The 27,259-nt window shown below is 49.4% G+C and overlaps 1 protein-coding gene across 2 annotated transcripts in view; it reads right to left on the bottom strand.

The window, feature by feature from the left end:
- FOXK2 (forkhead box K2) overlaps positions 1 to 27,259 on the bottom strand; it is an 83,917-nt gene that overhangs the window by 18,315 nt on the left and 38,343 nt on the right. For both annotated transcript variants that reach the window (XM_037992997.2, XM_073005519.1), the window contains exons 2-8: positions 23,736 to 23,930; positions 19,104 to 19,251; positions 15,111 to 15,257; positions 4,458 to 4,651; positions 3,234 to 3,409; positions 1,287 to 1,583; positions 227 to 436 (exon numbers count right to left, since the gene is read on the bottom strand). In XM_037992997.2, the coding sequence (XP_037848925.2) occupies positions 227 to 436; positions 1,287 to 1,583; positions 3,234 to 3,409; positions 4,458 to 4,651; positions 15,111 to 15,257; positions 19,104 to 19,251; positions 23,736 to 23,930 (1,367 nt within the window). The remainder of the gene's footprint in view (positions 1 to 226; positions 437 to 1,286; positions 1,584 to 3,233; positions 3,410 to 4,457; positions 4,652 to 15,110; positions 15,258 to 19,103; positions 19,252 to 23,735; positions 23,931 to 27,259) is intronic.

Raw genomic sequence — 27,259 nt, 5'->3', positions numbered from 1 at the left:
TAGAAACCCTCATCTCTTTTCAGACAGGTCCTCCAACGGGAATCCCATGACAGCCGACTCCATGACCACTTCCTATAGCATTACTAGATTTCCTGCAGCTTCGAAATGCAAACATTTCCTCAGACAAAAGTTAAAATCGTTACAGTCAGAACCAAAACCCCGAGTGAGAAGGGTCTCTGCTCCCGAGTACCTACACCTGCGGGAGCCACAGACTGGCATGTCTTACCATTGTTCACCTGGCCGTGGACCACAGTGGGGACTGATGCCACATGAGTGCCGTTCTGTGTGACAGTTTTTATTGGTAGCTGGTGTTGACCTAGAGGTGCCTGTTGTACTATGGTCACCGTCTGGACCGGGGTGGTCTGCGCCGTCTGAATGATCCGGCTAGCAGTGCCGAGCGTGGCATGGCCAATGGCGGGGACAGGTTCTACTTTCACTGAAATTAAAAGGAAAGAAATGACACTAATATTATTGGAAAGTAAATAAAAATCTTGCCAGTTTAAAGCATAATAGTCAGATGGCTACCACACCTGCTAGAAAATGTCTCTAAAACAAATGGCAAATTAGAAAAGGATGAGCAGGCCGGGCACGGTGGCTCAAGCCTGTAATCCCAGCACTTTGGGAGGCCGAGACAGGCGGATCACGAGGTCAGGAGATCGAGACCATCCTGGCTAAAACGGTGAAACCCCGCCTCTACTAAAAAATACAAAAAAAACTAGCCGGGCGAGGTGGCGGGCGCCTATAGTCCCAGCTACCCGGGAGGCTGAGGCAAGAGAATGGCGTAAACCTGGGAGGCGGAGCTTGCAGTGAGCCAAGATCCGGCCACTGCACTCCAGCCTGGGCGACAGAGCGAGACTTGTCTCAAAAAAAAAAAAAAAAGGAAATAAAAGAAAAGGATGAGCAAATCTTTGTTTTTTGTTTTGAGATGGAGTTTCACTCTCGTTACCCAGGCTGGATGGAGTCCAATGGCGCAATCTCAGCTCACTGCAACCTCCACCTCCCGGGTTCAAGTGATTCTCCTGCCTCAGCCTCCCGAGTAGCTCGGATTACAGGCGTGCACCACCACACCCAGCTAATTTTGTATTGTTAGTAGAGACGGGGTTTCTCCATGTTGGTCAGGCTGGTCTTGAACTCCTGACCTCAGGGGATCCACCTGCCTCAGTCTCCCAAAGTGCTGGGATTACAGGCGTGAGCCACCGCACCCAGCCAGGGATGAGCAAACCTTACGGACGTCCAAGAGTGTGAGGCTGATGGGGCGGCCTCTCCTCCTTTCCCCCAGTGCCCACCTTTGACTTCCCTGTGATCTCCGTTCTCCTGGGGCTCTGCCTTAGGAGGGGCCAGCACGGCTGCCGGGGTGACCACGGCTTGTCCAGAGACAGTGTACGTGTTCGCTGGGGCCAGTCCGGCCACACTGGTGACCGATACCGCTGGGATCTGGTGGACGACGTGAACCGTCTGCACGACAGGTGGCTGGGAGGTCGAGGTGGTCACTGGGGTGGCCACAGTGTAGGTGACAGGCTTGATGGCCTGTGGTAGCTGCCGCTGGACGGTGATTAAGACTGGCTGACTGGACAGAGGTGACCCTGGTGAAAGACACAACAGGACTGACACTTACAGATACTGACTTCTACAAACAAAGGTTCCCACACTCAGCACAGACAGCAACATACAAACTTTAAAATGCAGGATGTGGCCCTATTTCACCTCACAATAGTAAAGTTACTAAGAATGAGGGAGATGTAGTATTTTAATAGGGGTATTTAATTCCTATCTCTAACTGCTAAAAATGCAATTTTAGCTCTCTTTAGATATCTGGTAACACCTCTTCCCACAGTTCTTTCTTTATGAAAAAGAAAATGTCAATACTCAATATAAGAGGAAACTGGGCTGGGCACGGTGGCTCATGCCTGTAATCCCAGCACTTTGGGAGGCTGAGGTGGGAGGAGTTTGAGACCCGCCTGGGCATAGGGAGATGCTGTCTCTACAACAAATATTAACTGGGCATGTTAGTGTGTGTCTGCAGCGCCAGTTATTTGGGAGGCTGAGGAGGGAGGGTTGCTTGAGCCTGGAAGGTGGAAACTGCAGTGAGCCAAGAATACGCCGCTGTACTCCAGCATGAGTGACAGAGCAAGACCTTGTCTCAAGACAAACAAACAAACAAAATTAAAAAGAAGAAGAAGAAACTGCCCCTGTAGGCCAGAAAGACGAAGGCCACACTCACCTAGGATCAACATCTTCCTCCTGTGAGGGGAAGCAGAAAGTTCAAAAACAGAGTGGGGCTGTCACAGAGCCTCTGGCACCCAGCCTCTGCCCTTTGTGGTTTGGGGGCTTAGAGCAGAGAGAGAGAGACACGCCTGTCAGGGGCCACTGCCAGTGGGCAGGGGAAGGCTGTTCTCTGGCCCAGGAGGGCCAGTAATCCCAACTGATCCAATTCACATTTCTGTCAACTGTAACAGACTCAGTTTGGACACATTTCCACACTATGTTTGTTTAATTCCTCAGGGCACACAATTTTACTCCACATTATGACTTTCTAAGTAAACTGCAAACTGTTTTACCTGTTCCTTAAAATGGACATGTTAGGCTGGGTGCAGTGGCTCACGCCTGTACACCCAGCACTTTGGGAGGCCAAGGTGGGCGGATCACGAGGTCACCAGGTCAAGAGATCGAGACCATCATGGCCAACATGGTGAAACCCTGTCTCTACTGAAAATACGAAAATTAGCTGGGAGCGGTGGTGCATGCCTGTAGTCCCAGCTACTTGTGAGGCTGAGGCAAGAGAATTCCTTGAACCTGGGAGGCAGAGGCTGCAATGAGCCAAGATCGTGCCACTGCACTCCAGCCTGGCCACAAAGTGAGACTCCTCCATCTCAAAAAAAAAAAAAAAACTGACATGTTTTTGCTTCCAGTGTCTAGTTTGTCTACTTCATGTTTTTTTTTTTTGGGGGGGGGGGGGGCGGGGGAACAGGGGATGTTTCATGGATTTTTGAATGACAAACTAAGAAACAGGTTAATTCTAAGTTATTTCAGGCATCTACTCAGTATCGTTTAAAGAACGTTCATTCATTTTTAAAAAACACTCCCAGTGCTACTAGTTTTCCAAGGCCTATAAAATCACACTCAGGTACAGAGGGACAGGGGGCCTCCAGTCCAGCTATTTCTTCTCTGTGGAGCCCAGGCATCCGTGTCTGACTCACACTGTCTGGCCTTCGCTTCCTCTCCCACTGTCTCACCTGGTGCGCTCTGGGCAAAGCGGGCTTCCTGGATGACAGCGAGTTTGGGCTGTGCGGCGCCAGGCTCAGGCTCCAGGGGGGCCGGCGAACCTTCCCTCGACAGGCTCTCAGGGGTCTGGGCGCCACTAGAGTGAGCAGACAGCACTCCAGCGTGATTGGGAGAGGCTGGGGCACTCCTGTGTCACCGAGAAGAACACATTGCATGTTTACACACTCAGAAAGCACTTTGCAAAGGGGTGTCATCTGTCTCCTGACAACCAACTACTGCTGTGTAAGTTCTACTTCTCTGTATGCCTGTGAACTGGGCAGGACAGTCGGGGAGACAGCCTCAGCCTGTGTGTGACAGGGCCATCACAGGCCCCTTGCCCACATACGCAGCATGGCTACGGGGCAGGGCTGGCTGCCCTCTTTAAACAGCTCCTGTGCACAGACATAGGAGCCAGCAGCGGGCAAGTCAGTGGGCACTTAAGACTGACATTATGCTCATTTATTTTTCTGGTTAAAAACAGTATTCATGAAGCTAAAAGTAAGTATTTAAACTCAGGCAAATTAACACTGTAAGTCAACACGAGTTTAAGCAGCTGAAAAGTAGTGCGTCTGTTTTTGTTTTGAGACAGAGTTTCACTCTTTTGCCCAGGCTAGAATGAAGTGGCGCGACCTCGGCTCACTGCAATCTCCGCCTCCTGGGTTCAAGCAATTCTCCTGCCTCAGCCTCCCGAGTAGCTGGGATTACAGGCGCCCGCCACCGCGCCCGGCTATTGTTTTTGTAGTTTTAGTAGAGACGGGGTTTGACCATATTGGCCGGACTGATCTCCAACTCCTGACCTCAGGTGATCCTCCCGCCTCGGCTTCCCAAAGTGCTGGGATTACAGGCGTGCGCCACCGCGCCCGGCCTAAAAAGTAGTTTTAAAGAACTTCTCCTGTGCCAAAGGAAAGGAAAAATGTCACCATGGCACTGGCGTGAACAATATGCGACGAGCCCCACAAAGCAGCAATCACTGAGTGGAGTGCAGTTTAAACTTTGCAAACGGTCTCAAATGTTTCAACCACTAGAACTAGAAAATGCCCAGGCAATCACTCAACACTTTTGCTCAAATCCCCATCCCAACATTTAATCATAATGCGTTTGGTAGTTCCTTCATTTTCAAAAAGAAAATTTCCCAATACATTAAAGGTGAGTTTAGTGAGCATGAAGTGAGGCCTTTTGTTCCTCTTTTTCCTTACCTAGAAGAGAGCGGTCCCAGAGGGGTTCTAAAGCAGGGCACGCCCCTAGGCCGTCGTTTCCTAAAAGCCTGTTCTATTAATTTGCTCTCAGAGGCTGGGTCTATCCTCCAGAACGAGCCTTTGCCTGGTTCTTCCTGGGAACGTGGCACTTTGATGAAGTAACGATTCAGAGAGAGATTGTGGCGAATGGAATTCTATGAAACATAAAAAAATACATAGAATTCGTATATTTCTTTGCCGAGAAATGAAAACACGTCCTAGTTTTAGTGCCCTTCGAAGCAGAAACCTCGATGTTGGGCGCTGGCAGCCTGCAGAGTGAACTGTTTCTCTTTTGCGTCACACAGGTAATGTATTGACAACTCACAAGGTCTGAGGGAGGCCTGTCCTGCACAGGAGTGAAAACCCAGACGTCACACTTACAAACGACACCAGAGAGTGACGTTTACGGGCTGTGCTGTGTGGAAGGAGCAGCCCTCCCCGCTTGGTGAGCAACTCTCAAGGGAAGCAGCAGCCTGGGGTTTGAGCCCTTCAGCCCAAGGCTGCTACGGGCTTCCAAAGAGGAAAGGACACTGCATTCTGTGGTAGAACAGGCCCGGGAGGCAGGGTGGGGAGCTGGGGAGCAGGAGGGATGACACAGCGCGGAGAGGCCATTTCTGACTCCATCTCCTTTCAAGGTGGGAAACCCAGGACTGCGACTGTCAGCACAGAGCATTCCAGGTGGAGTCAACGACTCACAGCTGCCAACCTCTCCCTGCTTGGAGACACACAGAGCTGATGTGAGCCATTCTGTTAAAATACTTTTTCACACAGAATTAGCTTACAGAATCTGTCATGCCATTAAAAGTAAATTAATCCAGTATAAAGTATTTGGCGAACCAGCAAAAAAGAAAAATGAGCAAGAGGCTGAAAATCAGGATGGACACCATCTTCCAGGAAGAGAGGACTTGGCAAAGTGCCTCTGTTTTTTATTTGATCCTTGAAATTTTCATAAGATACACAGGAAAAATTTCCCTCCCAGCTTCTCGTCAGTACATCATTCTTTCTATTAGAAAAAGCCAGACGGGAGCGGTGGCTCACTTGAGGTCAGGAGTTTGAGACCAGCCTGGCCAACATGGTGAAACCCCGTCTCTACTAAACACACAGAAATCAGCCGAGCACAGTGGCTCGCACCTGTAGTCCCAGCTACTCAGGATGCTGAAGCTGAAGAATCGCTTGAACCTGGGAGGAAGAGGTGGCAGTGAGCCCAGATCATGCCACTGCACTTTATCCTGGGCAAGACAAGCAAGACTCCACCTCAGAAAAAAGCCCAGCTAAGGGTTTACAGACAACCTGAAGCAAGCCCCCACTGTGACCTGATTCAGGCACCATCACAGCCAAAGCCGGACAAAAGTCATGGGTTCACAGAGACATTCCATTAATTTACATTAATGTGTAGCTTTAAAATTAAGCTATTAAAGTGTTAAAACGGTGATCACTCAAAACACAATCTGAACCTACCCAAAAAGTCATTTCTAAATTTCCCAATTAATCTTATTAGAATCACAAGCCTCGGAAATTGTCAAAGGTGACTAAGAAATCCAACATATAAAGTAACACTTTACAACCAATCTTGGTGGCTGTTCAAGTGCCATGCTAACGCCTCTGGGCCCTGTGGACGGATGGGAGCTACTTGGTGGGCAACATGAAGAGGGGGCGAGGCTGTGTGTGGGATTTTGGGAAACTGTTTACAGGTGCAGGCGTCACATGAGATTTCCAATATTCTAATAACCACAGATACTTGCTATGATGTTTTATTTCGCTTTAGCTGACACCCAATCTTTCTATCAATTCCTCCAGAAAATCAAACATGACTGTTACTGGACAGAGAAGGCAAAGCTTTGCCAACTGCTCTCAGAATTTTAAGTGTGAAGAAGAAGGTAGATTCTGAGACTGTGACCGATTTTAAGTGTGAAGTAGAAGGTGGATTCTAAGACTGTGACTGAAGAAAAGCAAACCCAGACGATGGTAATATAAACCCTCAAGCAGTGCAAACGGCAAAATCCCAGCCACTGCCTGAAAAGGTCGACAGTTCCCCTCTCAGCTGTTCTGCCAGGACCAGTCCTCCTAAGCAGGAACTCAGAAAGAACCGCCCCACGTGGCGTCCGATGCTGGAGAGCAGAAAGCAGTCAACCATCCGTGGAGTGAAGACTGTGGCTGTACTGACTGACGCAGAGTCATTTAATCTGCATGCTGCTAGGAGGAAAGAAGGTCAGTACAGTGGGAATCTGGAAGCAGAAAAGGTGACTTCGGGGCCAGACTCTAGCCTTGTGAGCAGAAGAACGCGACACGGGCCAGAAGCCCCGCTCCTGCATCGCCTCCACCATCACTTATGAGACGCAAAGTCGGTCTGTGGAATTGGGGAGCTGCTACTTTCTGTCCTGAAAACATACAAGAACACAGTCTGCATCATCAGAATAGATTCTAACCTATTTTATTCTCCAATCCATCTCCCTAACAACTTCAAGGGCAAATAAGGAAAGATTACTTGCGATTTGCCAGCCGACAAGACTCTAGAAAATACGGGGAAGTAATGAGACATTTAATGCAGACACAAAGAGAACAAATTAACTATGTTTCTAAGGTAATTTAAGGCCGTTGTAATTTGATCAAACCCAGGATGGATGTACCTTCATTCTGTTGCTACACGTACTAAAACCACATTGACTGGACTCTAATGATTCAGAAATTATAAAGCTTTCAGAGAAAACGTGGGCTGTTATTCTTTTAACGCTAAACATGAAGAAAAGGATGTGCAATTCTGAGCAAATTATCTTTCTCCCAAAGGCTTTCCAAATTGAGCATCTACTGAAAACCAGCCCTCCGTGAGCACCAGCTCCCTCCCTTCCGGGGCTCTCCTCTGCGCCTTCCTGGTCAGCCTTCCTAAGCAGACCTCAAGTTTCTCAAGGACAGTTTGTCTATCTAACACCCCCCAGCCCTGAGTGCCCTCCAGTGTGCATTCTGCACAGTAAGGACGTGTGCAGAAACTGAGGAGAAGGAACAGGCCACGTTCCTTTCAGAGGAGGGGTCTTACGTCCAGGAATGCCTCCAAAAGAGCAGGGGTGAGGGTGAGTCCAGAGCACAGTCCCTCTTTTAAAAGAGATCAAGGGATGGGCAGCACTTTGAGAGGCCGAGGTGGGTGGATCCCCTGAGGTCAGGAGTTCAAGCCCAGCCTGGCCAACATGGCAAAATCCCACCTCTAGTAAAAAACACAAAAATTAGCTGGGCGTGGTGGCGCACACCTGTAGTCCCAGCTACTCAGGAGGCTGAGGATGGAGAATCACTTGAACCCAGGAGGCAAAGGTTGCAGCGAGCTGAGACTGCGCCACTGCACTCCAGCCTGGGCGACAGAGTAAGACTCTGTCCCAAAAAAATAAAAATAAAATAAAATAAAAATAAAAGGAACCAGCTCTAGTCCCTTTGGAGGCTGAGAGCCCCGTCTTTTCAAACTTTTCACAGTCACAACAATTATCTCAATTCCGGGTGAGGTAAAATTATAAAACCATAAAAAATCATTTTGGAGTCACCGAGGCCTGGATCCGCGGTGTTGGCGGTGTGCAGAGACTGGGCCAGCACGTGGGCACAGCCGGGTACCCAGGGCTGGGCCTGGCACACAGGTGCTGACCTGACTGGGCAGTGAGCAGGCTGCAGCCTTGGTTGCGAGGCCTTAACCTGGTCGCCTGCCACGCCCTGCATGCGGGTTGGGCCGCAGGCACAGCAGGAGTCTATAGGGGCAGCAGTGATGGACGCCTTAGAAGAAGAGAGCTTTGTGCTGTCTTTCTCTTCCGCCTCTGATGAATCTGATATTGTGGTGGGATATTTAGATGACATTATCATGGATGATGAGTTCCAGTTATTACAGAGTAATTTCACCGACAGGTACGACCTGGAGTTTAAAGACATGGAAGAGAATAAACTCACCTACACATCTATTTTTTTTTTTTTTTTTTTTTTTTTTTTTGAGACGGAGTCTTGCTCTGTAGCCCGGGCTGGACTGCAGTGGCCGGATCTCAGCTCACTGCAAGCTCCGCCTCCCGGGTTCACGCCATTCTCCTGCCTCAGCCTCCGGAGTAGCTGGGACTACAGGCGCCCGCCACCTCGCCCGGCTAGTTTTTTGTATTTTTAGTAGAGACGGGGTTTCACCGTGTTAGCCAGGATGGTCTCGATCTCCTGACCTCGTGATCCGCCCGTCTCAGCCTCCCAAAGTGCTGGGATTACAGGCTTGAGCCACCGCGCCCGGCCTCCTACACATCTATTTTTAATGAATACATTTCTTTTTCTTTTTTTTGAGACGGAGTTTCACTCTTGTTGCCTAGGCTGGAGTGCAATGACACGATCTCAGCTCACTGCAACCTCCGCCAAGCGGGTTCAAGCGATTCTCCTGCTTCAGCCTCCCGAGTAGCTGGGATTACAGGTGCCCACCACCACACCCAGCTAATACTGTATTTTTAGTAGAGACATGGTTTCTCCACGTTGGTCATCTGGTCTCGAACCTCCAACCACAGGTGATCTACCGGCCACAGCCTCCCGAAGTGCTGGGATTGCAGGCATGAGCCACTGTGCCCGGCCTGAATACATTTTTGGGGTAGAAAACTGTATTGAAGAACAGCTGCTGCAGTGGATTCCTGGACTCAACACGGCAGCTTTCACCATCACATCACAGCACCATAAAAATGAAGCAGCGGGTGACACACTCGACATGCTGCTACCTTCACAGATTCTTTGGAGTACAGAGCAGAAAAAGAAGGCCGAGGGCCGAGGACCAGACTTAAGCAGTCACTTGGTGGTGACTTCGCTGTGTCAATCATCTGTGCCAGCTTCCCAGAACAATCTGCGGCACTGGGTCCTCCCGCCAGCCAATGAACTGGGAACATTCTGGATGTCACCGGCCCAAGAGGCTCAGCTCATGATGACAGAATACATCTTGGAAAAAGACTGACTCTATTTTGTAACTCTTCATTTATGTTAAGTATTGACAGGTCAAAACCAAAATGACCTAACCCTTCTAGACCTATTTCTCCCAAAACCCCTTCTTGTATTCATTAACCGTAGTACTCCTCCCCTCTCAAGTAGACACTTCTCTCAGGAGCTTCTGAGTCAGACGCCTCTGGAGCGAGCCCATGTCAAGCACTCCATCTGGGGGGCCCTTCCCCAGCACACACGCTGGTGTGTACGTGCGGACAAACCACGGCCACCACCTGAGCACACCGCTGGTGTGTACGTGCGGACAAACCCACGGCCACCACCTGAGCACACCGCTGGTGTGTACGTGTGGACGAATCCGCCTCCACCCTCTGTCCCAGCAGGCTCTGCGTGAATCTTTACACATTTGCATCTCTTTCTCACATGGACCAGTTTCAGTACTTCACCCTCAATGGGGCTCCTGATGTCTATCTAGGGTGTTACTCAAGCCCAGCTTGATATTTTGGAATCTCCTGTGATCACAGCTTGTCTCGGCTGCAGGAATCAACAGAAAGAGACATCCTCTACATAAAAGCTCCACGTGAAAAGCCACCCCCAGTCTTAATATGTGCAGTCCTTGTGTCACTTCGTTCTGGTCCAGATGTCGTCCCACTGTTTCTAGAAGTCTCTTTGAAGCATTATTTTATTTTATTTTTTTTGAGACGGAGTCTCGCTTTGTTGCCCAGGCTGGAGTGCAGTGGCGCAATCTCGGCTCACTGCAAGCTCCGCCTCCTGGGTTCACGCCATTCTCCTGCCTCAGCCTCCAGAGTAGCCGGGACTACAGGCGCCGCCACCTCGCCTGGCTAATTTTTTGTATTTTTAGTAGAGACGGGGTTTCACCGTATTAGCCAGGATGGTCTTGATCTCCTGACCTCGTGATCCGCCCACCTCGGCCTCCCAAAGTGCTGGGATTACAGGGTGAGCCACTGCGCCCTGCCGAAGCATTATTTTAAAAATATGTATATTTATAAATGAATACTCAGGCTAACCTAGTGGATGTCATCTTGAGACTTCCATGATTATCCACTTAAAGATCAAAGTATTATATGCCGTGTGCGTTTTAGGTGTTAGTGCTGTGAAGGCAAAAATGCTTTCTACATTGGCATTCATTCCTATTTGACGGGCACCTATGCATGTATGTGTGCGCTAGAAATAGAGTAAAACATATTCTTACAGCATGTTACTGTGTTTGCGTGTTTGCTGAAGATCCTTTCTGTATAAACCAGTTTGTTAGGCTCTCTGGGTTAGGGACTCTGCAGTTTCTTCCTTTCCTACCGAGATGCTGTTCCACTGGTCCAGCCCAGCGGGAGGAGCAGCCCAGCGGGAGGAGCAGCCCAGCGGGAGGAGCAGCCCAGCGGGAGGAGCAGGCAGGGCACAGCTTTCCTGGCTGTTTGCTGCTCTGCTTTAGTACAATGTGTGGTAGATCACTTATCAGAAAACACGTACGTCATCTCTAGAAAGAAGAAAAAACATAGTTCAATGCCCAGTGTGTCCCTTTGATTTTTTTAAATAGTAAAAATAAGAATCTGTATTGACTTTTCACTTGGCCATCCTGGTTTTAAAGGACAAGCTATAAGCTCCGTGTGTTTCTGTACTGATGTGTCACTTATTAAATACTTTTCTACCATGAAAAAAAACAAACCATAGCAGGTAAATGCAAACAAAGGAAAGACATATGGCATCTTTTCAAACAGGATTCCTCCGACCGTCTCATCTCACCCCCGCACGTCCTCCGACCGTCTCATCTCACCCCCGCACGTCCTCCGACCGTCTCATCTCACCCCCGCACGTCCTCCGACCGTCTCATCTCACCCCCGCACGTCCTCCGACCGTCTCATCTCACCCCCGCACGTCCTCCGACCGTCTCATCTCACCCCCGCACGTCCTCCGACCGTCTCATCTCACCCCCGCACGTCCTCCGACCGTCTCATCTCACCCCCGCACGTCCTCCGACCGTCTCATCTCACCCCCGCACGTCCTCCGACCGTCTCATCTCACCCCCGCACGTCCTCCGACCGTCTCATCTCACCCCCGCACGTCCTCCGACCGTCTCATCTCTCCCTCGGACGTCCTCCGACCGTCTCATCTCACCCCTGGATGTCCTCCGACCGTCTCATCTCACCCCCGCACGTCCTCCGACCGTCTCATCTCACCCCCGCACGTCCTCCGACCGTCTCATCTCACCCCTGCACGTCCTCCGACCGTCTCATCTCACCCCCGCACGTCCTCCGACCGTCTCATCTCACCCCTGGATGTCCTCCGACCGTCTCATCTCTCCCTCGGACGTCCTCCGACCGTCTCATCTCACCCCTGGATGTCCTCCGACCGTCTCATCTCACCCCCGCACGTCCTCCGACCGTCTCATCTCACCCCCGCACGTCCTCCGACCGTCTCATCTCACCCCCGCACGTCCTCAGACCGTCTCATCTCACCCCTGGATGTCCTCCGACCGTCTCATCTCTCCCTCGGACGTCCTCCGACCGTCTCATCTCACCCCTGGATGTCCTCCGACCGTCTCATCTCTCCCTCGGATGTCCTCGGACCGTCTCATCTCACCCCCGCACGTCCTCCGACCGTCTCATCTCACCCCCGCACGTCCTCCGACCGTCTCATCTCACCCCCGGATGTCCTCCGACCTTCTCATCTCACCCCCGCATGTCCTCCGACCGTCTCATCTCTCCCTCGGATGTCCTCGGACCGTCTCATTTCACCCCCGGATGTCCTCGGACCGTCTCATTTCTCCCTCGGATGTCCTCGGACCGTCTCATTTCACCCTCGGATATCCTCTGAGGATTGACCAAAAAGCCACACCATTGGTAGACAATGCAAAACACCTGGCTTTTGTTTTAAGCCAAGAGGGACAAGGTCAGAATAAGGTCTGACGCACTGGGAAGGGCAGCTCAGAGAATCTCATGGCAGAGGAACAGCCCGTGAGGGTCACTATTCCAACAGCCAAGGGTACAGCTGAGGACAGAAAGAAATTAAGAGTACATTGGCCGGGCGTCGTGGCTCACGCCTGTAATCCCAACACTTTGGGAGACTGAGGCAGGCAGATCACCTGAGGTCAGGAGTTCAAGACCAGCCTGACCAACATGGAGAAACCCTGTCTTTACTAAAAACACAAAAGTAGCTTGGTATGGTGGCTCATGCCTGTAATCCCAGCTACTCATGAGGCTGAGGCAGGAGAATCGCTTGAACCTGGGAGGTGGAGGTTGCAGTGAGCCGAGATCACACCACTGCACTCCAGCCAGGGCAACAAGAGCAAAACTCTGTCTCAGAAAAAAAAGAGAGAGAGAGTACGTGTCCATGAACTAAGGGGAATCTGGAGAAACTCATCCCTTTCCTGCTAAATTAGCTAGAGCCACGAGGTGTGAAATGACACAGGAGCGGCCTTACTGGGGCAAGAGATGCAGCTGTAGACTTACAGACCTTGATCTAGACGGGAAAGAAAATGTTTCAACAGAAACAAGTTTAATAGCAGTTCAGCAGAGAGGGGTGCCTGATGTGTGCTAGGCTGTCATTCCCTGCCTACGTGGGCTGTGCAGGCACCTGCAACAGACGACAGAAAGCAGTGCATGCATGAGGGGTCGGTCCCATGGGGTCCTCGCCACTTCACGAATGTGGTCCAGAAGAGCCTTGCTCCAAGGGCTCTGCTCCCCAAAAGGCCTGTCCTGACTTCCTGACTAGGGCACCCCCAAAACTGAGGCCGGGCCTTTATCCATCCACCCTCTCTAGCAAGAAAGCCTTGTCCTATTCATAGGCAGTTCTCAAATAAACAGATGTTAGAAAAAACACACGGAAATACCACTTAAGAGAAACAGATTAAAGTCTAATAAAGCTTCTTAGAAACACATGCTCACAAAGCCCCAGGTAACTGGTACTTCAAACCATCAGAATAAGCTGCACTTAAACTCTGAGGGATCCTCACACACTCCCCCAGAGCCAGCTGGACTCCACGTGGAGTTTCTCTCCTTGACGAAGCCATAAAGCCATGGTCACTGGAACATGGCAGAAGTTATCGTCTGGTTTTGTGTGTGTTAGTATGTGTATGTGTGTGTGGGTACACATATAGTCTGAAGCACAGCCTCACTTTTATAAAAAGATTAAAATAGAGTAAATACGGCCAGAATTTAGCATGCAATGTGTTAAGAGACCCTGCCATGGCTGGATATGAACAACTCTCCGAATCCGGCATCTTCCTAATGGTCAATTTGCCCCCTTGCTGTAAACAGGGAGGTGGGCAGGGCAGGGCACAGACACTCCAGGCGTGGGGTGCACCAAGTGGGTCAGAGGGGAGGTTGGGTCTCATTCTGTACCTTCCATGATTAAAGACCCCCAAGCCCCTCCACAAGGGAAATACGGAAGACGTGGCTGGTAGGCTTTCTTTTCTTTTTACGATAGAGCCTCTGCTTCCTGGGCTCGGGTGATTCTCCCACCTGGGCCTCCGGAGTAGCTGGGACTACAGGTGTGACCCAACGCACTCAGCTAATTTTTTTTTTTTTTTTGTAGAGACAAAGTCTCGCCATGTTGCCCAGGCTGCTCTCGAAATCCTAGAGTCACGCGATCCACCTGCCTCAGCTCCCAAAGTGCTGGAATTATAGGCATGAGTTACTATGCCCGGCTGGTGGGCTATTTTTCAATATAACATGTTTATACATCTGCGGCTAAAAGAGAAAAGGTTTTTCCCTTCAATAAACAGAAAACAGCTGCCCCTGCGCCACCCTCATCACTAAGCCACGCAGTTTAGACGTTTTCTTAAGGACTATTTAATCATTACATGAAAGCCTCAAAGAAATTCTATAGATATTCCTGGTTACTTAACGAACTAAAAAACTATAAGCATGCATTCATTTCTTCTCTTGCTATGTTTTTAATATGCTATATTTCAAACCTACCCACTGCCAAATTATCTCAAATAGCAAGATTCTCGTATACATCCAGTAAACAGCCAACACAACACAGATACACAGAAAGAGAAAAAACCTACATAGTCTAAAGGGTTAAAATTATTGGTGTGTGAGCCGACCAAAGGGAACATTTTGCAGATTTCAAAGTGTTTTTTGGAGGCAGCCCTGGGGTTCCACGAGCAGGTGGGCTCCCCGGCTGAGACAAGGCACACCACATTCATCTGTTTTATATTCCGACCACTGGTTAAGATATCTTCTACGTGTTCCTTGGTAAAACATGGTTTGAAAACTGTTTCTGCAAACTTCAAAACTTCTGTCCATTAGCAGGACTAGATAAGGAAGACAGGAGAATGCCAAAGGGAAGGATAGGCTGGGTTTCAAATTCTTCCTACATTTCAAATATGAACTGCACTGGTCAAAGGGAAATATCTCAGACAATCCACACTTCACAAATCCTGTGCAGACGCATGAATTTCCACAACAGTAAAGCACGCAGGCCTAGATGCTCTTCCAGAACCATGTTTCCTTCTGCTCCACGTGAGGAAGGTGAGGCAGAGCGTGGCAGCACCGGCCCCAACTCCTCTTCCTCTCAGCACAGGAGGCTCCAACCACCGCCCCCGCACCCCCCCCCCCCGCCCCCGCCACCTTCTACCTTCCTAACTTGTGCCTGTGTTAAATACAGCAGCCACTCAACTTTCTTCTCAGTATCAATCGGCCTCTATTTAACAACAAACTGAAAGGCATTTACCTGCCAGCCCTTGTCCGCAGTCCTATAGTAGGGATAATTTTTAGTGATGTGCGTATAAATTCCGTTCAGGGTGAGCTGTTTGTCCGGAGCCATTGTAATTGCTTGTACTATTAGTTGTGCATAGGAGTAAGGTGGCTTTGAATCATCCTGTATTTAAAAATACAAACAAAAAAGAATATTGAAGTTAACACATTTTGTATTAAATTTACTAGATTTAAAGATTCTCAGCGCTTTTAAGTGTTCCTCTGATACCTCATCTTTCTTTTTTTTGAGATGGAGTCTCGCTCTGTCGCTCAGGCTGGAGTGCAGTCACGCAATCTCGGCTCACTGCAACCTCCACCTACCGGGTTCAAGCGATTCTCCTGCCTCAGCCTCCTGAGTAGCTGGGATTACAGGCGCCCGCCACCACGCCCGGCTAATTTTTGTGGTTTTAGTAGAGAAGGAGTTTCACCATGTTGGCCAGATTGGTCCCAAACTCCTGACCGCAGGTGATCCATCTGCCTTGGCCTCCCAAAGTGACAGGATTACAGGCGTGAGCCACCGCACCCAGCCTGATACTTCATTGTTCTTACTATAAAAGTAACATAATTTGAAAACATGGAGGAAACAAATGGAAAACTATAGACTATAAAGAATATTAAAAATTACATAAGGAAAAACACAAATGTCAAAAATGAAGAAATAAAGGCTGTTTGACCGCAGTGGAGTCCAAGGCAAAGCACCTCAACCAAGACCAGATCCTGTTGGCTACCACAGGGGTCCAGGCGAGGGGTGGGGAAGGTTGGCTGAGGGCTCGGAGCCAGCAGCACCCCTCCCCAGGCATGAGCACCAGGGGTGGCCAGGACAGCTCAGAGCCCTTGGACTCACCAAATACCCATCCACAAGGAGCCCCCGCCGCCCATGAGGAGCAGCCCCCTGGCCCACGAAGAGCCCCATGGAGACTCCACCTTGGGGTTGGAGACATCCTGGCTGCTGTGTGCCCTGCTGACAGGCTGGTATCCCTGGTCCTGGCCCTTTCAAAGCCATTGGTGGTTCCTCGTCATAGTGACAACCTGAAACCCACACGTATCGGCACAAGCCCACTGGGAAAGGGAACCACCCCGGTTGTAAACTTCTGGACAACACACTTGTCAACATGGATGAAAAGCAACAGATGATGTTGGATGAAAAAAGGCATTTGCAAAACAATACATTCAAGATGACACTATTTACATAAAGTTGCACAATTACAGATACTGTTCGAGGATAACACAAATGGAATGGGAAACAGGCAGGCCGACAGACAAGAGGCAAGGACATCGGACGCGCCCACATGGGATTCCACAGCACAGGCCGCGTTCAGCGCTAACAGCTCAGTGTGGACAAAGGGACATTTGTCTTTTCTTTCTTTCTTTCTTTTTTGGGGACAGGGTCTCACTCTGTTGCCCAGGCCGGAGTGCAGTGGTGTGATCTTGGTTCACTGAAGCCTGAACTCCCAGGGCTCAGGTGATCCTTCCACCTCAGCCTCCCCAGTAGCTGGGACTCCAAGCGCATGCCACTATGCCCGGCTAATTTTCGTAGAGACAGGGTCTTGCTTTTTTGTCCAATCTGATCTCAAACTCCTGAGCTCAAGTGATCCACCCACGTTGGCCTCCCAAAGTCAACTTTTTTTTTTTTTTTTTTTGAGACGGAGTCTCACTCTGTCGCCCAGGCTGGAGTGCAGTGGCACAATCTCGGCTCACTGCAAGCTCCGCCTCTCGTGTTCACACCATTCTCCTGCCTCAGCCTCCCAAGTAGCTGGGACTACAGGTGCCCGCCACCACGCCCGGCTAATTTTTTTGTATTTTTAGTAGAGACAGGGTTTCACCGTGTTAGCTAGGATGGTCTCGTCTCGATCTCCTGACCCCGTGATCCACCCGCCTCGGCCTCCCAAAGTGCTGAGACTACAGGCATGAGCCACCATGCTCGGCCTATCGCTTTTTTTTCTAAACAGAAAAACGTAATCACAAGAAGACCCTCCACAAACCCAATTCTTTTTTTTCAGATAGGGTCTTGCTATGTTGCCCAGGCTAGAGTACAGTGGCTATTCAAGGCTTGATCACAGCTCACCATAGCTTCGAACTCAAGTGATTCTCCTGCCTCAGCCTCCCGAGCAGCTGTGACTACAGGTGCATGCCACACTGCCTGCTACGTCTCTTCTTTTAAACAGCTAACAAAGCCTTCGTCACTGTGCCTATGCTGTTGGTGTATTTCCTTGTGATCTTTTTTCTATATTTCTAAAAACTTTTTAAATTGAAAAACATTAAGACAGACAGAAAAGCTCACAATACATTTATGTCAGCTGAACAAATTTTTGCAAAGTGAACATCAGTATATTAGGTCAAGAGACAGGGGCACCACCAGCATCCCCGAAACGCTCATATGGGCCCTCTCAGCCCACTACCTCTACCTCTCAAAGAGGCCACCATTACTACTGACTTCTTACAGTGACCGCAGTTTTGCTGGGATTTACTAACCTCACTTGACTGCATCCTGAAACAATACAATTTAGATTTGTCCAATTTTTTTTTTTTTTTTTTTTTTTTTTTTGAGACGGAGCTGGAGTGCGGTGGCCGGATCTCAGCTCACTGCAAGCTCTGCCTCTCGGGTTTACGCCATTCTCCTGCCTCAGCCTCCCGAGTAGCTGGGACTACAGGCGCCAGCCACCTCGCCCGGCTAGCTTTTTGTATTTTTTTTAGTAGAGACGGGGTTTCACCGTGTTAGCCAGGATGGTCTCGAACTCCTGACCTCGTGATCCGCCCGTCTCGGCCTCCCAAAGTGCTGGGATTACAGGCTTGAGCCACCGCGCCCGGCAGATTTGTCCAATTTTAAGCCTGACAGAAATGGTACCACACAGGCTGCGCCCTCCTTGCCTAGCACCCTGTGTCAGATGCCGCAGTCGGCCGCAGGTGGGGGATGCACGGCTGTGGCTTATTCATTCTCATGGCTGTGCTGCGTTCCGCTGGGATAGACCACGTTTCCTAAATATGTCAAGTAATACCACGCGTGGTTCTTACTCTCTTTCTTCCACCTAGCAGTACATCCGGAATATTTCCATATCAGCAAATACTCTGCATGCTCTTCCTAAGTGGAACCACAATAGCCTCATCACCCTTCACCATTCCCTAGGGACACTGAAGTTGCATTCTATTTTTTTTTTTTTTGAAACAGGAGCTCACTCTGTCACCCAGGCCGGAGTGCAATGGCACGACCTCAGCTCACTGCAACCTCCGCCTCCCAGGGTTCAAGTGATACTCCTGCCTCAGCCTCCAGAGCAGCTGAGATTCACGTTGTGTTCCACGCCTGGCTTTTTGTATTTTTTTGGTAGAAGTGGGATTTCACCATGTTGACCAGGCTGGTCTCCAACTCCTAACCTCAAGTGATCCGCCTGCCTCGGCCTCCCAAAGTGCTGGGATTACAGGCGTGAGCCACCGCGCCCAGCTGCGTTCTGCTGTTTTATACAAACTTTCCGCCATTTCCTTTGGTCTAAGTCCTAAAAGGAAAATTACTGGGTCAAAGAACACAAACGTGCCAGGTCATAGTGTGACTCTCAACAACTGCTGTCCAAACAAGGGATAAATGTGCCCCATACAATCATCAATGGCAGGGTGTGCATTTGCATAACCTTCAGAGTCTGGGACAAGGGGCTAAACTCCGGCACAAACGCACATGAGCTCCACAAAGACCAAAGCACTCCTCCATCTTCCGCTGTCTGCTCAGCACCTGGGCCTACAGCTGCTATTAGGGGAATCCTAAGATGTGTGTTGAATGACTAAAAGAGTACGCCTGCAAAACCCCAATACCAAGAACACAGTCAGCAGCAACACCAGAGTCAAGCCCACATCCCCACCGATGCCCTGGCAGGGCTGGGGCCCACCGCACTAGACAGCAGGTGAGTGACAGACAGGTGACACTGAGGGCCTTGTGGCTGCACACTCTCCCCCAGGGGCTGCTTCAAGGCTACAAAGCCTTTACCTTCGGGCTGTCTCCACCTGAAGCTTCCTTTTCATTTTCAGGCTGTGAGTTGTCAGCCATTAAATTGAGGTCAGATGGCATCACTCGGCCCACCTTGTACCCTGAAGACCCCGCTCCCCGGGGGCTGGAGGGGCAGGAGTTTGCAGCGCTGTGGAAGAGAAAAGGTTGTTCCTATTAGTCTGTCACAGAGCACACATCCTACTGTGCTTCAGCAACTGGCTCTAATTATAGGGAAAACATACGAAAATGTTAAAAAAAAAAAAAAAAAAAAAAAGAGAATATCAGCATTTCCTATGGAAACACAGATTCTTATAAACTATCTGTGAAATTTAAGATCGTCCCAAGAAGCAATGTGGAAATAGGGTATTTGCTTCTGTAAATGCCAGCTCATGATATGTAAAACAAGCTCTCAGGGGAGGCAGTGGCCCACTCATTTCACCAGTGAGGAAACTGAGGCTCCAGATGGTTCCAGAACTTATTAAAGACACAAACTGACACAGGACAGGCGTAGAGGTCCTCACTAAGGAGCTGTGACAGGGGGCACAGAAAAGACAGGAAAAGTTACGCGGGGGAGGGGGTCTGACAGCCAAGGCCCCTGGAACTGAAGTGGAACAAGCGGTTCCACTGAAGATGAAGCCGTGGGCATGGACACCCGCTGAAGGCACAGCAGCAGGTCAGCTAGGGGCACCCAGGACATAGCAGCAGGTCAGCTAAGGGCACCCAGGACGCAGAATCAGGCCCCTGTTTTCAGACATGCACTTTTTCCCACCAGGTTGGACTGGGGCACAGGAGTGTTCTGATCTTGATCTCTGTGCCAATTAAAGGGCACGTGCATTTCTGGTAAGTCAAGGAGCTGCAGGTTCTCTCCATGCCTCATTTTCTGCACTTCAATAAAAAGAACGAGCCATTGAAATGGAACAAAATCAAGATAAGATCATTTTCTACGTTATAGAAGAGTTTTGGGGGAAAAACATTGCAAATGCATAGAAAAGGTCTAGAAAAAAATAACAAAGAAACCTAAAGTCGTGATCTCTGAGAAACAATTGAAAATGAGGACCAGGGAGATGGAGAGGTGGGGAGGAGGAGGGAAAGGGCAAACCACCAGTGGCCTTGTGCCCTCCACAGTGCTTCTTAGACCTTCCACCACGAATATGCACCACTGGTATCCTCACTCGTCCATTCAACAAGAATTTGCTCAATGCCAGCAAACATCCTTAAAGCAATGAGAAACAGCAGGAGCGACAAAGACTCGTGGCATCTACAATTTATGAGTTAAAGAGCCAACTTTTAACAAGTGGAGGATGCAGCCAGTGTGGCCTGAGGAAGGCAAGTGACCTGCTGGCTGGATGGCAGGCTTGGAAAGTCAGGTCGCTCAGGCTCGCTCCACCTGGAGGCCCCGGGGACCTGGGCTCCCCTGACAAAGGTCTGCGGGTGTGGAGTGGGGCAAGCAAGGAAACACAGGACGAAGAAAAGCGGTCGGCGAGAGGAGAGGCTGAGTCAGGAGCCGACCCAACCTCAGGGCTGCAGCTGCGACCCTTCCCCTGCGCCCACCGTTGCTGTCAGTCACTCTTGTATGTGGGGTCTTCAAAGCTGCTGCTCGGCAGTGAGCGGTATGTGATTCAGGCAAACTCGGGCGCATTCTCCTCCAGTGAATTCTGTGTCCTTTTTATGTAGTGCTTAATAAGCACTGGGTGGCAGGACTTGACTTTTGCCTACCCACCCACACATCTACTATTTGGCCCACTCAGTTATGTTCAGCCAAATTCAACCAAAGTGGGAAAGAGAGATGGCAGCCTCTCAGCGAAGGAGCACCAGGAGAGAGGGCAGCGACGAGAAGGCCCTGACACCAGCCAGGGCTGCTCTCGGACAGCACCAGGCACAGGATGGTGGCCGGAGTCCACCAGCCACGCCTCCATTTCACAAACACAGGCATGACAGAAGCTCTTCCAGGGGGCCTTTTTTCTTTCCTTTGTGGTAAAATATACACAACATAAAATTTACCATTTTAACCACTTTAAACTGCACACTTCAACAGCGTGAAGCACATTCACACGGAGGTGCAGCCATCGCACCACCCCCTCCAGAATGTTCTCATTTCCCAAACTGAAGCTCTGTCCCCGAGAAACACGGGCTCCCCCTCCCCGCCCCCAGCCCCTGGCCACCTCCATTCTGCCTTCCGTCTACGCGAATGTGATACTCTAGGAATCTCAATGACTGGCTTATTTCACTGAGCATAATGTCCTCAGGATTAATTCATGTTTCAGCATATGTCAGGATTTCCTTCCTTTTTAAGGCTGAATAATATTCCATTGTATCTTCTATCCTCTGGAAATTGTGCATAAGGCTGCTATGAAAACGGGCATACAAATATTTCTTCAAGGACCTGCCTTCAGTTTGGGTCTATATCCAGAAGTGGGGTTGCTGGATCACATGGTAATTCTATTTTTAGTTTTTTGAGGAACCGCTAGACTGTTTCCACAGCAGCTGCACGGTTTGGCATTCCTTGCAACAGCGCACAACAGTTCCAATTTCTCCACATCCTCACTAACACTATTTTCTGGGTTTTTTGTTTTTAACAGCAGTCAATCCAATGGGTGTGAGGTGGGATCTCAATGTATTTTGATTGGCATTTCCCTAATAACTACTGATGTTGAATATCTGTTCATGTACTTTTGGCCATTTCTATATCTTCTTTGAAAGAATGTCTTTCTTTTGAACTGAGTCTTTTGTTTCTTTGTTGTTGAGTTTTAGGAGTTGTCTCTATAATCTGGATATTAATCCCTTGGTCAGATGTATGATTTGCAAATATTTACTCCCATTCTGTAGAACACCTTTTTACTACTTAAGTTGTCTTTTGGTGCACAATTTTTTTTAATTTTCAAGAAGTTCAATTTGTCTTTTTCTTCTGTTGCCTGTGCCTTTGGTATCAAATGCAAGACATCAATACCAAATCCAATGTCATGGGGGTTTTGCCTATGTTTTCTTCTAAGAATTTTACAGTTTCAGGCCTTAAATTTAGGCCTTTGATCCATTTTCAGTTAATTTTTGCACATGATATAAGGGCCCAAATTCATTATTTTCCATGTGGACACACAGTTTACCTAGTGCCACTTGTTGGAAAGTCTGAATGAATAGTCTTGGCAACCTCGTCAAAAACCACTTTGATGAGGCCGGGCACAGTGGCTCATGCCTGTAATCTCAGCACTTTGGCAGCCCGAGGCGGGAGGATCACTTGAGGTCAGGATTTCAAGACCACCCTGACCAACATGGAGAAATCCCGTCTCTACTAAAAATACAAAATTAGCCGGGCATGGTGGTGCATGCCTGTAATCCCAGCTACTCAGGAGACTGAGGCATAAGAATTGCTTCAACCTGGGAGGCAGAGGTTGCAGTGAGCCAAGACCACGCATTGCACTCCAGCCTGGGCAAAAAGGGCGAAACTCCATTCAAAAAAAAAATCATTTGACTACATTATGTAAAGGTTTATTTCTCGGCTCTCTATTCTTCTTTTAAAAAAAAAGAAAGAAAAGATGTTTAATTGGCTCATGGTTCTTCAGGCTGTGGGCTCTCTAAAAAATTCAAAATTCAAATTAAAATCTATCTCAGACTTTAGACCACTGTCTGCCCTTCCATTTATACTCCAATGAAAAGAATCCAGGCCAGGCACAGTGGAGCACGTGTTGTCCCAGCTGCTTGGGAGGCCAAGGCAGGAGGGTCGCTAACATCCAGGAGTCTGAGTTCATCCTAGCAACACAGCCGGAACCTGTCTCACAAAAAAAAAACAACGGCCTGCTGCGGGGGCTCACGCCTGTAATCCCAACACTTTGGGAGGTGGATCACAAGGTCAGGAGTTTGAGACCAGCCTAGCCAACACAGTGAAATCCGTCTCTACTAAAAATACAAAAAATTAGCCGGGTATGGTGGCACGTGCCTGTGGCCCCAGCTACTCAGGAGGCTGAGGCAGGAGAATCACTTGAACCTGGGAGGCAGAGGCTGCAGTGAGCCGAGACTGCACCACTGCACTCCAGCCTGGGCAACAGTGCAAGACTCTGTCTTTAAAAAAAAAAAAAAAAAAAAAAAAAAAAAAAAAACACTTTAAAAACATCTTTTAAAGAATGAGCAAACAGGCCAGGCACAGTGGCTCAGCCTGTAGTCCCAACACTTGGAGAGGCTAAGGCGGGTGGATCACTTGAGGTCAGGAGGTCGAGACCAGCCTGACCAATATGGTGAAACCCCGTCTCTACTAAAAATGCAAAAATTAGCCAGGCGTGGTGGCGCATGCCTGTAGTCCCAGCTACTCAGGAGGCTAAGGCAGGAGACTCACTTGAACCTGAGAGGCGGAGCTTGCAGTGAGCTGAGATTGCACCACTGTGCTCCAGCCTGGGCAGCAGAGAGAGACTCTTGTCTCAAAAAAAAAAAAAAAAAAAAAAAAAAGAATGAGTAAATAAAAACCAGGAACCTTTGGGAACTGCACTTCCTAATGCAGGAAATTCAGAGCAGAAATTCAGTATTTTAAACGCCACTTCACATCTCTCTCTCCACGTAAGTCAGCACCAGGGAAGGAGAAAGGCGTTACTTGGGGCTGCCGCTGGGACTGAGGACGTTCCAGTTCCCCCATCCCCATGGCCACACCTGATGGTTCCTGTTGGGGAGGGCAGAGGGCTGATGAGGTGGGCCATGGTGTCTGGAATGTTGATGGTCAGGGGTGAGATGTGCGGCTGTACGGCCTTCACCGGAGACTCAGACGGCTCCTGCTTCTCCCTCTTCTCGCTGGACAGGGCAGTAAACGTTATCTTGATGTTTGTGCTCGGGAACCTGAACGTGCACCTGGAAAAGAAAAACCCACCATCAGCACCCTTTTGCTGTCCCAGCCAGGGTAGGAGCAGAGTCCCCACAACACTGGAGCAGCTGAGGACGTGTATGCAGCACCTCCAAACTCAGCTCACCGTGTTCTTACAAGTTGCCTAACAAACCAAATCACAACTAAGGTGCTTCATGACTTAAAAAACACCAGTAAGAAAACACTATTTAGACCAGCCACACAGGAAAATTAAAAGCACAGACAAGGTCAGGTATCGTAGCTCATGCTTGTAATCCCAGCACTTTGGGAGGCTGAGGCAGGCAGATCACTTGTGTCCAGGAGGTCAAGACTAGCCTTTGCAACTCAGCGAGACCCCATCTCTACAAAAACTGCAAAAAATTAGCCAGGTGTGGTGTTGCATGCCTGTGGTCCCAGATACTCAGGAGGCTGAGGCAGGAGGATTGTTTGAGCCCAGGAGGTCGAGGCTGCAGTGAGCTCTGACAGTGCCACCGCACTTCAGTCTGAGCAAAAAAGACCCCGTCTCTCCCAACCAAAAAAAAAAGCATAGACTCAAAAAGACTCAAATACCACTTAGTCTACATGACTCCTTTTAAACTAAGTGCACAAATATGTTTTGGGTCTTATAGTAGACTTAAAACTCAAATACCACCCAGTGTCTATTTTTCCTTTCAAAATAAACATATAAATGTATCTGGGTCACAAAGCAATAACTCTGCGGTAGTTTTCTTATTTAAGAAAAATAATTCCTTTCCTTTTTTTTTTAAAAGAAATGGAGTTTTGTTCTTGTCGCCCAGGCTGGAGTGCAACGGTGCTATCTCAGCTCACTGCAACCTCCACCTCCCAGGTTCAAGAGATTCTCCTGCCTCAGCCTCCCGAGTAGCTGGGATTACAGGCAGGCACCAGCACGCCCGGCTAATTTTGTATTTTTAGCAGAGACGGGGTTTCTCCATGTTAGTCAGGCTGGTCCTGAACTCCCAATCTCACATGATCTGCTACCTTGGCTTCCCAAAGTGTTGGGATTACAGGCATGAGCCAGGGCACCCGGCCTCCTTTTCTTTAAATAAAAACTCCTATCACTTTTTTCACTGTTGGCTCTGGCAAACCAAGAGCCAGGGACATTAAAGCCACAGGGGAGAAGGTTTGCAGTGGAACACTCTGGTTCACACCTCATGTAGCTTCCTTGACATGACCCAAGTAAAACATAACCAAACAAAGGTCACGCAAGCCAAATACCTTCAAAGAATAAAATTTAACACAACAGTTAAATTTTAGACTCTGAGAGTCTCTAAGTTCCCACCACGAACCCAGTTCAACAACAGCCTATTTGTCTGTCTACAAACAACCCAAACAAGTGGCTGGCCACACTCAGCCCAGCTCACATCTGTGCACCCAGTATGGGCACTCCGGCCACAGAGGAAGGCTCTGCCCATCACCCTGCCCTACGGGGCACCTGCCCTAGAAGGATCCAGCCTGAGGAGGTCAGAGGCTACGCCATGGCCCTCCCACTTCAGGGACATCTCCGAGGAGACACTTCCCGACACTAGCTGGGTGGGGTCAGGAAGGGCAACACCCGAGGGTTTCAACACTTGCTTCTTTGCTGCACTGCTGCTGCCTCCCCTCGCCCTTCTCCTTCCCCGGTGAGGCACAGGCAGGACAGCCAGTCCTGCCCCAGTCTTGGGGGACAGAGTAGAACCTCACAGAGTGACCACCTCCTGGGTATCCAGGACACCAGAATCTCTGGTTCCCGCTTTGCAGCGCTCCTTTTCAATCCCTTACCAGAGTCTCCTCTCTTTACCACCCAATGTTCAATGTTCAATGCTCCAGGCCTCGACTCCAGTTTCTCCCTCTATCCTGACTCCTGGCTCATCCAGGCCTTGGACCTTGAACTCTACACGTACCCAAATAGCTCCAAAATCCCCACCTTCAGCTCCAGGGTTTCCCTACACTCTGGCCCCTCATATGCATCCACGCTGGGTCTCAAACAAGACTCCTAGCCAACGCTCCCCTCCCAGGACTCCCCTCAGCAGACAGGCAGCACGGAGGCACTCAGGCCAGAAACACTGGAGTCCATCCACCAGTGCCATCAGCTCTGGCCTTCAAAACCTGCCCATCGTGAAAACTGAAAAAGCTTCTCTGACAAATTCCCTGTTACGACACTGAAAAAATAAGCCACCTTCCTTTCCTACTCACCTTCAGGAGAAAAGGTCTGAAGGCTGGGCAGAGTGACTCACACCTGTAATCCTTGCACTTTGGGAGGCTGGGGAGGGAGGATTGCTTGAGCCTGGGAATTCGAGACTAGCCTAGTCAGCAAAGACCCTGTGACCCAGGCTGGAGCGCAGTGGCACGATCACTGACCCACTGCAGCCTTGAACTCGCAGGCTCAAGCGATCCTCCACACCAACTTCCTGAGTAGCTGGGACTAGAGGCACACGCCACCATGCCAGGCTCTGTTTCCCTGGCTGGTCTCAAACTTCTGGGCTTAGGAGATCCGCCCACCTCAGTCTCCCAAAGTGCTGAAATTACAGGCGTAAACCACAGTGCCTGACCTCGTCTATAAATGATATATTTAAGACACTGATCTTTTGGTGTATAAAGCTCTATTTGATTTTAAATATCCTTGCAAATTATTAACAAATCCTTGCAAATTATTAACTGAATCAACTAAGACCAAGACAGAAACAGACCACTAGTATCGAAACCAAAGGAAACAAAGGAAAAAGAAAAAGAATCGGTAAAATAGAAGATAGCAAAATGCTTCCAGCTGCGTCAGAAGGCCAGGGTGGAACCGCCTGAGCCCAGGAGCTCAAAGCCAGCCTGTGCAACAGAGTGAGACCACTTCCCTTAAATAACAGGGAGAACGGCCAGGCACGGCGCTCACACCTGTAATTCCAGGACTTTGGGAGGCCGAGGCAGGCAGACCATGAGGTCAGGAGATCAAGACCATCCTGGCTAACATGCTGAAACCCCGTCGCTACCAAAAATACAAAAAAATTAGCCTGGGTGGTGGCACACACGTGTAATCCCAGCTACTCAGGAGGCTGAGGGAGGAGGATCTCTTGAACTCGGAAGGCAGAGGCTGCAGTGAGCCGAGATCCCGCCTCTGCACTCCAGCATGGGCAACACAGCAAGACTCCATTTCAAAAAAAAAAAAATATCTAGAGCAAAGAGTTGCAACACTTCACATTTAGTGACATTCACTGCTGGCTTCAGACTTTCCAAATTCAAACACATTTTAAAGAAAACTGGCACTGAATCTCTCGTCACCCGCCCGGCCCTCTTCCAAGTGCACTTTTCCTCTTTTCCTTCCGCTCTAGAGCTTTTTAATAAGCTTTCG

The sequence above is a fragment of the Chlorocebus sabaeus genome, chromosome 16 (genome assembly GCF_047675955.1).
Source record: "Chlorocebus sabaeus isolate Y175 chromosome 16, mChlSab1.0.hap1, whole genome shotgun sequence".
In the NCBI taxonomy this organism is placed as follows: domain Eukaryota; kingdom Metazoa; phylum Chordata; class Mammalia; order Primates; family Cercopithecidae; genus Chlorocebus; species Chlorocebus sabaeus.
The sequence above is the reverse complement of the archived record's forward strand: the minus strand, read 5'-3'. Positions and strand labels throughout refer to the sequence as shown.